The sequence below is a fragment of the Pogona vitticeps genome, chromosome 4 (assembly GCF_051106095.1).
Source record: "Pogona vitticeps strain Pit_001003342236 chromosome 4, PviZW2.1, whole genome shotgun sequence".
Taxonomy (NCBI): Eukaryota; Metazoa; Chordata; class Lepidosauria; order Squamata; family Agamidae; genus Pogona; species Pogona vitticeps.
This window is the reverse complement of record NC_135786.1, coordinates 187,101,753-187,115,112: the sequence shown is the minus strand read 5'-3', so window position 1 is coordinate 187,115,112 and position 13,360 is coordinate 187,101,753. Positions and strand designations below refer to the sequence as shown.

General features: G+C 40.7%; 1 protein-coding gene across 17 annotated transcripts in view; it reads left to right on the top strand.

Moving 5' to 3' along the window:
- Positions 1-13,360, top strand: part of ZNF521 (zinc finger protein 521) — a 366,934-nt gene that overhangs the window by 22,202 nt on the left and 331,372 nt on the right. For all 17 annotated transcript variants that reach the window (XM_072998868.2, XM_072998870.2, XM_072998867.2 and 14 more), the window contains one exon: positions 7,136-7,192. Coding sequence is in view for 10 of the 17 variants with exons in the window: in XM_072998867.2 (XP_072854968.2) it covers positions 7,136-7,192 (57 nt within the window). In the remaining 7 variants the exon portion in view is untranslated. The remainder of the gene's footprint in view (positions 1-7,135; positions 7,193-13,360) is intronic.

Genomic DNA, 13,360 nt, shown 5'->3' with positions numbered 1-13,360 from the left:
GTACTGTATGCTCTTTCTCCAAAATGCCATCTAGAAGGTGATGCAGAAGGTTGAATTTATCACAACTGGCCAAAGCAGAACTACAGTATTCTGTTTTCTGGCATTCGATCCCTGTATTTAATCTCCACTTAAAAGTTCTGGTTTAAGTCATCTGCAGTTCTGCATGTATCAGGAAACCTGATTAAACAGGATTTAAATAGCAAAATATGCTCATCTCCCACTGAACTTCCTGGAAAGGAAGAGAATTAACATACATTTCCTGTTCTGGTACTTACGTATCTAAATCTAAGACATTTCTTTTTCAAGAGTAGAAGGGGACAGTCTGTGCCTCTTGCTAGGTTTATAAGTACAGACAGAAGAAAGAAAATGCATATACTTTCAGAAATTACAATAATTTGTAGATGGTAAAATAATGGCAAGCACATATCATTCCTGTTCTGTCTGGATAGCTCTGTAAATTGTGTATTGATTATGCTAATACATCTAGTGTCTCTATTACTTGTCTGCTGATACTGCTGATACTACTCAAACTTGCAGATTGAATGCATTTTTCTCCTGCAAAGTTGTCATTCTTGTGGGAAAAGACTTGTGTCAGGTGGGTGAAAAGACTAAAGAACTCATAATCTTTATGCACAGGAGAGTTTACCAAATAACTATTTATTGAGCTACAGGAAATACAGAATGCAAGCGAAAATTGTAGACAATTGTATCAGGTCAAAGACTTTTCTTCTAACTCCTAGCAACCATTGTTGCTGTTATTATGCTTATTTTGTATCACTTTCCATAAGGAAACCATTTTAGGAGTCATACTAAATCAATAGCAATCTATTTTTATAGTTTCTTTTGGCATATGTGGTTCTTTTATTTTGTTTAACAAGCTGAAAGAGCTCCAGTCATTCAGGGCAGTAGGTATCCTTTAAAAATTTATTAACTTGCATCATGTAGATGAATATAGACTTTTTCCAATTATCAGAAGACTTTATTATAGTTTCTAATAACATAAATACAATAAATCACAGCCTTTGTCATCTATAAAGGATTTTCTTAAACTATAAATGTATCTTGCCACTGTGTTCTTACTGCCTTGTGTTCATCCATTCCTTCCTGAATTTCTTCCTCTGTTAAGGTAAAAGTGCACATTTTTAAAGGCTCACCCTTGTTTAAAAGGGTGCTTAATCAAGCATGGATGTCTGTAGCCAACGAGCAAAGAGAAAGTAGTGACTTTTCTTTTGGTAGGCTTTACAAAACCCTTGCTCAACCTCAGAGGCCCCCAGGTTCTCATAATATGTCTATGAAGTAAAGGCTTACAGAGTCATCTTTCAAACTAGCCAAACTGGAAGAGCAAGAGGTTCCAACTCCGAAAAGCACAGAATTTGAGAAACTGGGGAATCCTGAAGTAATCTTTCTCTTGGATTGGGGCAGTCTTTCTTGAGTATGTTGCTCTTGTGATGACCATCACTTTTTACAGTTTAAATAGGGATACTGATCTGCTGTAATTTGTACAGATCAAACTTCTAGAAAATACACCTGATCAGTGGAAGAGATGGTTGCTTGCAGTTTTTTTCATATTTGAAGTGCCACTTGTATTTCTCTCCACATGTACAAAGGATGTGGGGCACGTTCCAGTGTGCTGTGGCATCACATCAGGACACAATGTGTTTCTGAGTGTTTGGAGATTCCCTCCTCCTTCACATGAAGCCAAAGGTTGTATATATAAGTAGTGAACACAGTTGTTTCATAAAATGTGAATGTATCAGTAGTACAAGAAAACAGCCCCTCTACCTTTTAACACAACCCTATCCACTGTTGCTATTTTGTCATTACTTTTATCAAAGCATGTTACTATCCTGTCTTATCTTCAGTTGTGCTTCTTTTGTTAATCCCAAGCCAACCTGCTGTTTCTTCCTTTCCTTTTGCTTAGAAAGTCATAGCTGAGAGAGAACATTCTCTGTCCTCTGGCACATATATATGTTGCAGCACAAAGTAAATGGTTAGCAATGGTGACTGCACTGGCGTCATCAACAAAATATGGAAAAGACCATGGCATGATACCTAACAACATTTTGCAGAGTCTTTAAAAAACTTTTACCAGTAGAGAAGAACTGGTAAAAAGAAATGTTATATTAAATATGATGCATCACTGTTTTTTTGTGTTTTAATAGAATTACTTTTATCACTACTTATTGGGCAAATTCCTATTGTGTAACTACACATATGCAACTTTAGGTTGTGCCTGCAGTAGTTATGATTGCACTGAGATGGAGTGCTATTCATGAAGCACTTCCCTTGGCACATTGCACAATCAGTCATGCAGGAAATGTACGGCCAGTTGCTCGATTCAGTAGTGCAATTCCTTGTTGCTGGGTGTAATGTCTGGCACATTTTCACCAGCGTAACTTGACATTATGCTGGCAGGAACAGGATTTTGCCCATTGTTTGCATAGTGTTGGACCTATTTAACTATACAGTAGTACTTTCTTAATGCTTTCTGCATTAATGTTGTAGAGGAAGACACAAGTACAGAAGGTTTAAAAATTCCGAAGCTTCATTATTTTAAATAGTATTAAACAGTTTCAAATAGCATTCAGCTTCTGAGTAATACCATTCCTTTTGAAAAATCCACTAAATAGTGGTGTTCTTAATGAAGTGGCAGAACATTGATATCTTTCTCAGAAACAGGTGTAATATCATGCATTGACTACCCAGAAGTGGTCAACAATTCTGTAAAGTGGCTTGGGCTATATGTCTCTTTTGCTAATTGGATCGTTTAGTGAATTAGGTGACTGGTTGCACTACCAGAGGTTGGGAGTTCAATTCCTCACTGGGCATCCAGGAAGAGTCAACCTGTGAGGCCTTGGGCAACCTGCACATTTCAGGGATGGCCTGAGAAGAAGGGAGTGGTAAACCATTCCCAAGTACTTTTGACCTAAAAAAAACCTTGAAAAGGGCCACAATAAGTCAGAACTGACTTAATGGCGCACAATTATTATTAAATGTCTTTTTCCCTTCCTCTTGTACTGACATTTAAAAGTTGCTCTGCAAAAAGATCTCCAGGTCATATGTGTTACCTCTGCCTACAGGTTGTAAGATTTCAGGTAAATCTTTCAGGAAATTAAATATAACTTTTTACCAAATTAATATTCGGGGCAAAGAATATTGGCATTCTGGCATTCTTTCATTTCTGGATAGAAAGTGAGGGAGTTACTTAGCACGCAGCTGATTCCTGTCTTCTGTGTATTGGAACACATTGGAATGCTGAAGCCATTCTTTGGCTTCAGGCAGACTTATGGCGCTACAGTATGATGGATGAAGGCCTATCAGGCTGCAGCCTTTGGTGTGGTTGATTAGCAGGTGCTAGTGATTAGTTGACTGTTGTGGAGTGAACTGCTGATTGGCATTCTTGTTCAACAGTGTCAGCCAGAGCTGCAGTATTTCTCTCTCTCTTTCTCTTTGTGTGTGTGTGTGTGTGTGTGTGTGTGTGTGTGTGTGTGTGTGTGTGTGTCTTTATAGCAACAAATTTATTTCCTCTCTGTCCAAAGTTGTTCAAAAACCTTGCTGTGATTCAATACGATGACCATTTAGTATGGGGAATTATGGAAGTATTGAATAAACAGCAAAATACTTGTTTGGTCCTCAAAATCTACATTCTGAAAGAAACACATACCAAAAGAAAAGTCGGTTTAATACCATTCCTCTCTGTGTGTGCACTTAAGAAAATACAGTGAGCACTTTTCTAGACCGATATGGAGTGCCATGTTGCAAGGATAGCAGCAACAATTCCTGTGGGAAATTATGGATGTATCTTTGCTTTTGTTACCACTGGACTTTAAAAACGTGTCAGCACATGTGTCTTCATAAGTTCTGTGAGTTGGTCCTGTAGTAACTCAGTGCTTTTCACTGTTTAGGTGCCCTCTGGGCAGAGTGGCTAAGCTGCAGTTCTGCAGTGCAGACTCTGCACAAAAACCTGAGTTCAATCCTGGGCTCAGGTAGCTGGTGTGAGTTTGACTCAACCTTCCATCCTTCCGAAGTTGGTAAATTGAGTACTCAGCTCACTGGAGGTGGGGGCAATGTGTAGCCTGCATAACTGAAAATCATAAACTGTCCATAGAGCTTTAAGCACTATGGGGCATCACATCACACTTTCTTTAATTTTTTGTTAGTATTGGGAGACAAGAACCATGTTATTTATTTCTTAGCTTTTTACACTGTCTCTGCCCACATAGGGTACCCCATGAAATGATAAAATTGATAAAATGAATAAACATTTTATGTATTTTAAGTAAAAGCATAAAACAAATTAATTAAAACACCAGACAGTTTTAATGACAATTAAAAGCAATTAAATTAGAAACCTGCCTTGATTAAAAGCCCCCTTTTACAGCATTCCTGCATAATTTCCAAAAGCTTAACTGATTTAAAAAAGGTCTTTGTCTATTGACATAAAGACAACATAAAGAGGGCCGTCCTAGCCTGTCATGGAAGGGAGTTCTGTAATCTGGAAGCAGGCGCTAAGAAAACTCTCACATGTATCCCTGTCAACCATAGCTCTGGGTGTCAGGGTTTAGAGAAGAGTCTCCTGTGAAAATCTGAATGCCTAGGTAGGAATGTATGGGAGAATAAAGTTCTTCAGATAGTCAGCAGTTAAGCCACAATGTTCTGGACCAGCTGGAGTTACCAGGTAGACACCCCAACATGGAAGTGCCTATAGTAATCAAAGCATAGTAAAAGTTTTACCAGGATAAATTATTGATGGTCATGTCAACAACCAGGCGAGCAGCCAACCATCTTTTGACAATATTCAGAGCTCTGTAGTTGAAGTTTAGCTTTTCTGATTTTCCATAGGCCCAATTTGGAAAGTAAATGTAAAGGGTAAATTGATCTTATCAACTGCTACCTAACCCACATCCGTCACCACAGGCAGGGTGCTAACACCACAGTAGCTATTATGAAAAATCTGTGGCATTTTCAGGTTGATTTGTTGAGTACATTCTGCAGTTTGGACCGGAAAAGGGACTTTATACAGTACTTCAGTCCAGAAAGAATACTCATTAAATGTTTTGTCCTTCATTCAGGCTTCCTTGATGAGGAGTGATAGAGCCCAGTAAGATTCAAAGAGATGTTCTCCCACCCCTGGGTCAGAGATTCTTTAACTTGCATAAAATGCACATGTCTGCACACATGTGTATGTGTGTGTACATACATGTGCACACATGCACACATACATCAGACACTTCCTAATTATTAGGAAAGATGGCAGCAACCCATCCAGTGTTTCATATTCTCTTGGGGAGGGGGCAAAATAATTATCCCAATTTTGAGCAATGTACACAGAAACTGCAAGATGGGCAATTTTTAAAATTAAAAATATTCTCAGCAATGCAAGAAATCTATTGAAAGCCTCAGGAAATTCTTCGCCATTCTCTCTGGCAAGTGCCAAGCGCTTGCCCATGAGGACTAGAAAAGCAGAGATTTACATCCGTATTTTCTATCCTGCATCATGTGATAATGTCTGTTCTTCAGTGACCACCTTTGAACCTTCTGCATTATTTCACACTTTTATTCTTGTGGCAATTATTTGTGCTGTACCTATTGTTTCTTTTAATAAAAGCTTCACATGGTGTTTCTTGAACAGAGGTTGCTGGTTCTCTTACATATTGCTTCTGGAAAACATTAGAGTTAAGGATGCAAAGAATGTGTTAAGAGAGCTTTCAGCTTTTTATCTTTTCTGTAATATTGCAGACCTGTGGTTCCGCCAGATAATGATACAAATATATTTTAACATAGTTTTCCAGTTCAGAAGTGTGTGTGTGTGCATGCGTGTGTGTGTGCATGTGCATATGTGCACGTGCATACATATGCACCTATATGTGCATGCATGTGGATATGTTATTCAGGTTAAAAGGGGATTCATGAGCAGTAGAATCCCAAGAGATGAACTCTCTGGCTAGACCTTAATTATCTTTCATAATATGTTACATCATTCATTTGCCATCAGGTAGTTTCGCCTCTCCCACCCCCTTTCTATGATTGGATTGAATGAAGCCACAGTCTAGCATAGAAAGTAAAATCAGGGAGTAATGCATAATGTGCAATGCCCTATGGAATATTTCTTTTATCAAATACCTACTGGTGTCACATTCAGCATGAGACATGTAAGCATCTGACTATGCAACTGTTTGCATTTTTTTGCCAAAGATTTGTTTCAATATCCATCTTGGCTTAGAGACTCAGACTGCTGCCTAGTAAATGCCTGATAAAACTTAAAACCCCTTACTTTGGAGTGGAAGAAGAGGTCCTCTCTTTTCTACTGTCCATACGTGTTAGAATACCTGGTACATTCTGGAAGGGGCAATTTCAACAGCAGTTCTGCTGTTTTCCTTTGTTGTCATGTGTCTCTCTCTCCCCCCCCTTACAAATTGCCTGATGCTACAGCCAAAAGTAAATTGCATGAGTAGCTGCAGTGCAACTGACCACAGCACAGAGAAAATGGAAAGGTTACGGGAGTGGCAACTGCAGTCATAGTAGGAGAGCCATACACTGAAGATACAGTTTTTGTGTTTAGAATCCTACATGATTTGATTTGGGGTTCTTTCTTTCTTTCTTTCTTTCTTTCTTTCTTTCTTTCTTTCTTTCTTTCTTTCTTTCTTTCTTTCTTTCTTTCTTTCTTTCTTTCTTTCTTTCTTTCTTTCTTTCTTTCTTTCTTTCTTTCTTTCTTTCTTCCTACCTACCTACCTACCTACCTACCTACCTACCTACCTACCTACCTACCTACCTACCTACCTACCTACATTGTAGCAACATTCAAGATGGGGAGTTCTAGAAAGCATGTGTCCTCAGGATGGGCGGTAAAAATCTCAAGGCTCCAATTGTGAGGATTGGTTCTGCTTAAGATGAGCAACATTTCTATCAATGAATCCATTTTGTTCTGAGATTCAGTCAGGCAGTTAGTCAAATTTTGGAGAGAAAAAGGTGGCCTTAAAAAGCTGAAGGCAATGAAGTGATTTTGCTGTGTGTGTGTGAGTGTGTGTGTGTGTGAGAGAGAGAGAGAGAGGGAGGGAGGGAGAGGGAGAGATACCTTAAGACATTTACCTAACGTATTATTTTGTTTGTTTTGTTTTCTGTTTTTCCTTTACAGTAGAAGAAAATGAATCTGAGGACCAGGGAGGTGTGGTGCAGTCAGCTGCACAAACAGGTAAATTGTGTATTTGCACTTTGTTTGTTGTCTTAATATAAAACAAGAGATGTTGAGTCTTCTCTTTTTACCTCATTCCAACTCTGAGAGGAAGAGCAAAACTAAAAACCCTCCCTTCAGTTCTCTTTTTTCCTCCTGGCTTCCTGGATGTCCCACAATCTCCCATATCTCAACCATTGTGGCTTTGCTTTGATGGATGGATGACAGTCCTGGGGATATGTAGAACCTTATTTGCAAACAAAAAAGCTATTTGCTAATACCTAACTAAACTTTTTAAAGAGATCTTACTTGATAATCTGCTATTACACCTTTGAATCACCTCAGTGTATGCATTACTCCCCCCACCCATTTGCTTATATCCCAGCAGCTGTACCCCCCTTGACCCTTCTCCCACCTAGAGAGAAAAGCTATCAAATTACATTTAAACTTGTGAACATTTCAAAATGATGTAGGGGGCTGGCATAAGAAAGGGCTAAAAGGGGAAAGCCATGTATATGTTGGTTTGATGCATGCACACATCTGGATTTTGGCCAATGTCTCAGCAGGCTAGTTGCTTTTATAAATGAACATATAGTTTAGATCTTAATCCATTGACTTTGTTAGCAATGACTGATCCCTACATTTAAGTCACTGGGAATTTTGTAGTAAATCCTTAGTTCAGCCATCAAGATTTTAGGTGGGGAATTTGACCTCTTTATTATGACAAACAGCAAAAAGGGAGTAATAGCATGTTACAATGGTTCCTTTGTTTTTTGCTTTCCCTATGGACAAATACGTTTGCAAGAAAGGCTGACTCCTTTAATTTTTTCAGTTACCTATTCTGCAAAAAAAAAAAAAAAAAAAAAAAAACCTAAATAGCCTTTCCTCAATGAAATAATCATACTATATGTTTTGTTGATACTGCTTGCAGATCTTCATCTGCTAGTTTCAGGGAGAAATTCTACTTTTATTTAGTGTGCCTTCCTTAGATTTAAGAAGTCAAGTGTTTCTTCAAGACTAATGTACATATTTAATTTGAGTGAGGTGACTAATAAATATATCATATGCAGCAAATTAATTACTTGTATAATTTCCTCTTCCAGTAAAATTAGATTGTCTTCGGTAATATTTGTTTTATCTTAAGTTCTTAATGGTATATGCTATGTTTTCCTCCTCTGCTACCCAAATGGGACAAATGACCCGTTTAACCAAATTTAATTTTTCATGAAAAATCTGCAGCTGGTTGGGGAGGTGAAAGTCCATGTGTTTGCGGGAAAACAGTGGGCTGAGACTGGAAAACAAATGGTAAGGAAATGGACACATCCTTCCAAAATGTTTGTTCAGTCTTGTTGGTTCATCAGTTGATGAAGATGAAAAGGATAATACTTCTTAAGATTGCTACTTCATTAAAAAAAAAACCCAGCTCTTTCCTCGTATTACCTGTGAGACTAATCATAAACAATTTTTTTTCCAGAGCCACAATACTGAATAAATTAAAAAGTTACTTTTTAGATGATAGTATTCTACAGACTGCATGGCAGATGTAGTCCAATAATAATAATAATAATAATAATCTAAGCTCTGGAAAGTGTGTTCATGTATCTTTCTTGATCTTTGAAATTTTTTTGTTTTGTGTATTTCTTTGAGGGGATGTTTTTAAAAACTGAAGGAAAGCCTTTCAGCCTTCATATTGTGAAAAAGAAAAACCTTTCCGCCTTCAGCTATTTCACACAGGAAGGTAGCATAAGAAGTCCCATACATGCTGCTATAAGTTTTTCTAGTAATAGTTTGCATCAAAGCTCTGGCTCTTTCCATTAAATGTGCTTTTTATGGAGTACCAAGTTATAAATGTAGTGCAGCTACGGCATATTAATCTTACTGCAGAGATTTAATGAGGCAGTTGTTTTGCGATGGTCACTATTGGGAGCAGACAGCGACAGAGTTTTACTTCACTGCTGAACTGCAGAAATATTCCTTTCCTGATCATAATTATAACCACATGATCTCTTAGTTTTCCTTCCTTTTGCCAGCACTTTTCCATGCAGAAGTGCCTTGGAAGGAGGTCCATTAAAACACAGTCAAATGGACTGGAAACTGGGCTTTTTTCCTGGTTAGTTTGACATTTTAGGCTCTTGATCAGCTATGGATCCTTGTTGCGTGGAGAGAAATATGCAAGATGAGTTTCAAGCATACAAAGTGTCTTTGCCAGTCTGCTGAGATGGCTGTTAGATATTCATTACTTTTTTTAAAAAAACTTGACTTTTATATAGGTTATAAAAAGTAAATGTGGTGAAACCTAATTTTAACATGGACAGAATAGAATTTCTGCTGGTTGGCTTTAAACCAATCTCTTACTGGAAATTAATTGAAGTCCATGAGTTTATTGCTGCTAACTCTTTTAAGCCTTTGCAGTTTTTCATTATCCTCCAAAGTTGCTGTTTTATTAGACCAAGTTACAGCAATAACATCCCTTGTGAGGAGAAGGAAGAAGAGGAGAAAGCCACCTGCCAGGACACAAAAGTAATGGGGAAAATATACTACTTAAATTTCCATTTATATATAATGTCCAGCATAATCAGGAACAGAAAAACAGCAGTTAATTTATGTATTATATTAGTAGCTGGAATTTCTTTCAGAGCCAAATCTGGCTCTCCTTTTTTTAATGAGGTAATTTTGGAAATGGAATCTTGCAGATAGGATGATGATGTGTAGACTTGCTGATGGATTGAGTTGTGCTCTGAGGAGAGCAGTGATTAACATAGGTGGATTCATAGCTAGTATATTGTGGTTTGGGACCTTACGCTTCTGTGGTTCTTACTGGATACCCTGTTCAGTGAGAAACAATCCAGGGCATTGTATGTACATGTGTATGTGTGCGCGTGCATATTGCTTAATCCCAGCCATATATATTTCACTTACATCCAGTGTTCAGCTGAAACAGAAGCAGGCCATGGATTTGCTACTGTGTTTGTAGAGCCCCTCCACACACTCATTTCCCTATTGGAAAGGATGGATTATGTGCAAATGTCACATTTTGCCAATCACTTGTTGATTAGGGAAGGTAATTTCTCATACCACAGATATCTGGTATAATAATCATGAGACAGTGATTCTATATGTAGGTTAGTAATTGTCATGAAAAGATAAGATTCCTTTGTAGGGCCACTCCTCTGACTTGGAACCTCTGGCTTCCAGGGCCATGTGAGTTGCAAGTGTATACCTGATCACGTAACTGATCACGTTTGTGGAGCTTGGAATTGTTACTTTACAAAGCAACAGCCAGATTCTTGTTGGTAGTTTATGTGTACGTTAAACTGTGTTGTCCACTGTGGCAAATTGTTGCTAATTACAAGGCAGTAGTTGCTGTACTAGGTATGCATCTGTAGCACAGAAAACCACCTTGTCAGTTAGTGGCAATTTTTGCTCTGAGTTCTGCAGTTTAACTCACATGCAAAGTCTGCTGCTTATGTACTGCCCCATCGTGCTTAAAACCCTCTCTGAGTGGTTTACAACTACAGTGGACTCTCGACCTACGGAATTAATCCATATTGGAATGGTGTCCGTAGGTCGAAAATGCATTTCCCATAGGAATGCATTGAAAACCCATTAATCTGGCCCAAGAAACCCCTCACACACAAAAATTTAAAATAATTTTTTAAAAAATTAACCTTACCTTTTCGAAGCCTTCCAGGGGTCCCCTGCCGCCGCCGGAGGACTCAGAGGGCTTCGGCGCCACTGCCGGAGGCCTCTTGGAGCTCCCCCGCCAACACAGGCTTTCCCAGGGTGGACCAGGCCTACCAGGAGAAGGCTTCCCCTGGTAGGCCTGGTCTACTGCCTGGGAAAGCCTGATAGACTGGGCCTACCAGGGGAGGGCTTCCCCCAGTAGGCCCGGTCTACTGCCCAAGGAAGCCTGGTAGACCGGGCCTGCCAGGGGAGGGCTTCCCCCAATAGGCCTGGTCTACTCCCCAGGCTTTCCCGGGCAGTAGACCGGGCCTACCGGGGGAAACCCTCTCCTGGTAGGCCCGGTACATCCTGGGAAAGCCTGCATCTGTGGGGGGGACCTCTGGAGGCCTTCCCCACCGCCATGGGAGGCTTCTCAAAGGTCTCCTGCCACCGCCGATAGTGCCTCCGAAGCAGGGGTCCGAGCATGGCCGGGATCGCCCATCTCAGCCTGGTCTACTGCCTGGGAAAGCCTGGTAGACTGGGCCTATCAGAGGAGGGCTTCCCCCAGTAGGCCCAGTCTACTCACCAGGCTTTCCCAGGCAGTAGACCAGGCCTACCGGGGGAAGCCCTCCCCTGGTAGGCCCGGTCCACCCTGGGAAAGCCTGCGTCGGCGGGGGGGGGGGAACCTCTGGAGGCCTTCCCCACCACTATGGGAGGCTTCTTGAAGGTTTCCGACTGCAGGGGTCCAAGCATGGCCAGGATCGCCTGGCATGGCTCGGCTCCCAGCGGCAGCAGTGGGGGACTCCGGGTGCCTTCCAAGGCTTCTCCGCCACCATGGAAGGCATCTTGGAGGTCCCCCGCCACCGCCAATCGTGCTTTGGAGGCACTGTCGGCAGGGGGGCCTCCGAGATGCCTCCCATGGCGGCGGAGAAGCCCTGGAAAGCATCCGGAGGCAGATTGGCAGCCTATGGACTGGAAGGGGGAGATGGGGAAAGCGCCAAATTTGAATTTGGCGCTTTCCCCGCCTCCCTCTTCTTGTCCATAGGTCGATTCTCTGGCTGCAAGTCGAAATGAAACTTTGCGGACGGAGAAGTTCCTAGGTAAAAAAGTTTGCAAGTGGAGCCATGTGTAATTCGAGACTCCACTGTAAATATGCAGGTTACGCATTGCCCTGCTCTCCCCCCCCAGCAAGCTCAGTAGTCAGTTTATTGACCTCAGAAGAATGGAAGACTGAGTGAACCCTGGCTACCTGAGCCTGTTGGGATCGAACTCAGGTTGTGAGCAGAGTCTTCACTGTAATACTGCAGCTTAACCACTGTGCCACAAAGCTCCCCCATGCCTGTAAATCACCAACAGGATTCTGGCCAATGTGTTACTTATTCCTCACTCTGCAAGACTAATGCATTGATGGTTATTCAAGAGTAATTTATTATTAATATACACTCAGCATTAGAGGGTTCCCTTCCCTATTATATAGCTCGCAAAGGCTTTGTCAAGATGTGAGAGATTCCTAGGGGTTCCCAGAACCTGAGGGAGGGAAACGGAAGATTTCAGTTCGCCACTACCATTGGTCCTGGTTGATGACATCATCACAATTGTGTCTGTGTAAAATTGCAGAATAGGATTCCAGCCAGTCTGTTATAAGGCCAGCTGTGTGAACTCTTCCCTTCGACCACCTTGCTACGGTTGAGGGCAAACATGACTTCCAGCACAAGATCAGGCTTATAACCCATATGTGATGCCATTAGTACATATCAACTTGATTTTCTTTCTCTCTTCTTCTTCTTCTTCTTCTTCTTCTTCTTCTTCTTCTTCTTCTTCTTCTTCTTCTTCTTCTTCTTCTTCTCTCTCTCTCTCTCTCTCTCTCTTTCCCCCCCTCTCTCATATAAGAGAGATTCAGTTTCTAACCTACATGGTGTCACTGAATTATTCCAAAGTGAAATGGCAGATGATCAGAGTACAAAAAATGAAATTCTCTTGCTCCATTCAGCATTTTTGGCTGCAGTTTCTGTCCAGCCAGTTTGTACAGTAACCATGAAAACCAAGTTTCATCAAAGCATGATTGCAATAAATACAGTTTGTTATCAATCTGAAAAGTGTAGAAAGCATCATCTCCTACGATCCATGTGTTTCCAACTATTTGGTAATTTATTTTATAACGAAGGTATATTTTCAGGAAAAAGGCAGTAGTGGAAATATATTCACCAAGAGAGGCAGAGGCTGCCACAACTCATTACACAAGGGCTGTGACTGAACCCAGGTCTCATAGGTTTTCCCCCTTAAGAGATGACCTAAAAACTAACGCAGCATTTTGCTCTAGCATACATTCTGAAGTTGTGGCGGAAGGGAGTAAGTCGCCTGACTCCTGTCCCAGTAGATTTGTATCTGTGAATGCATAAGTAGAGACACCTCTCCTCTTTTCTCCACAATGATTCCCATTATATAATTTGGGGGAAAGCATAATACTAATGTTAATAGCTACTTCTGTCTCTGAGAGATGCATTGCCCTGTGCAGTTTTTCAGGTT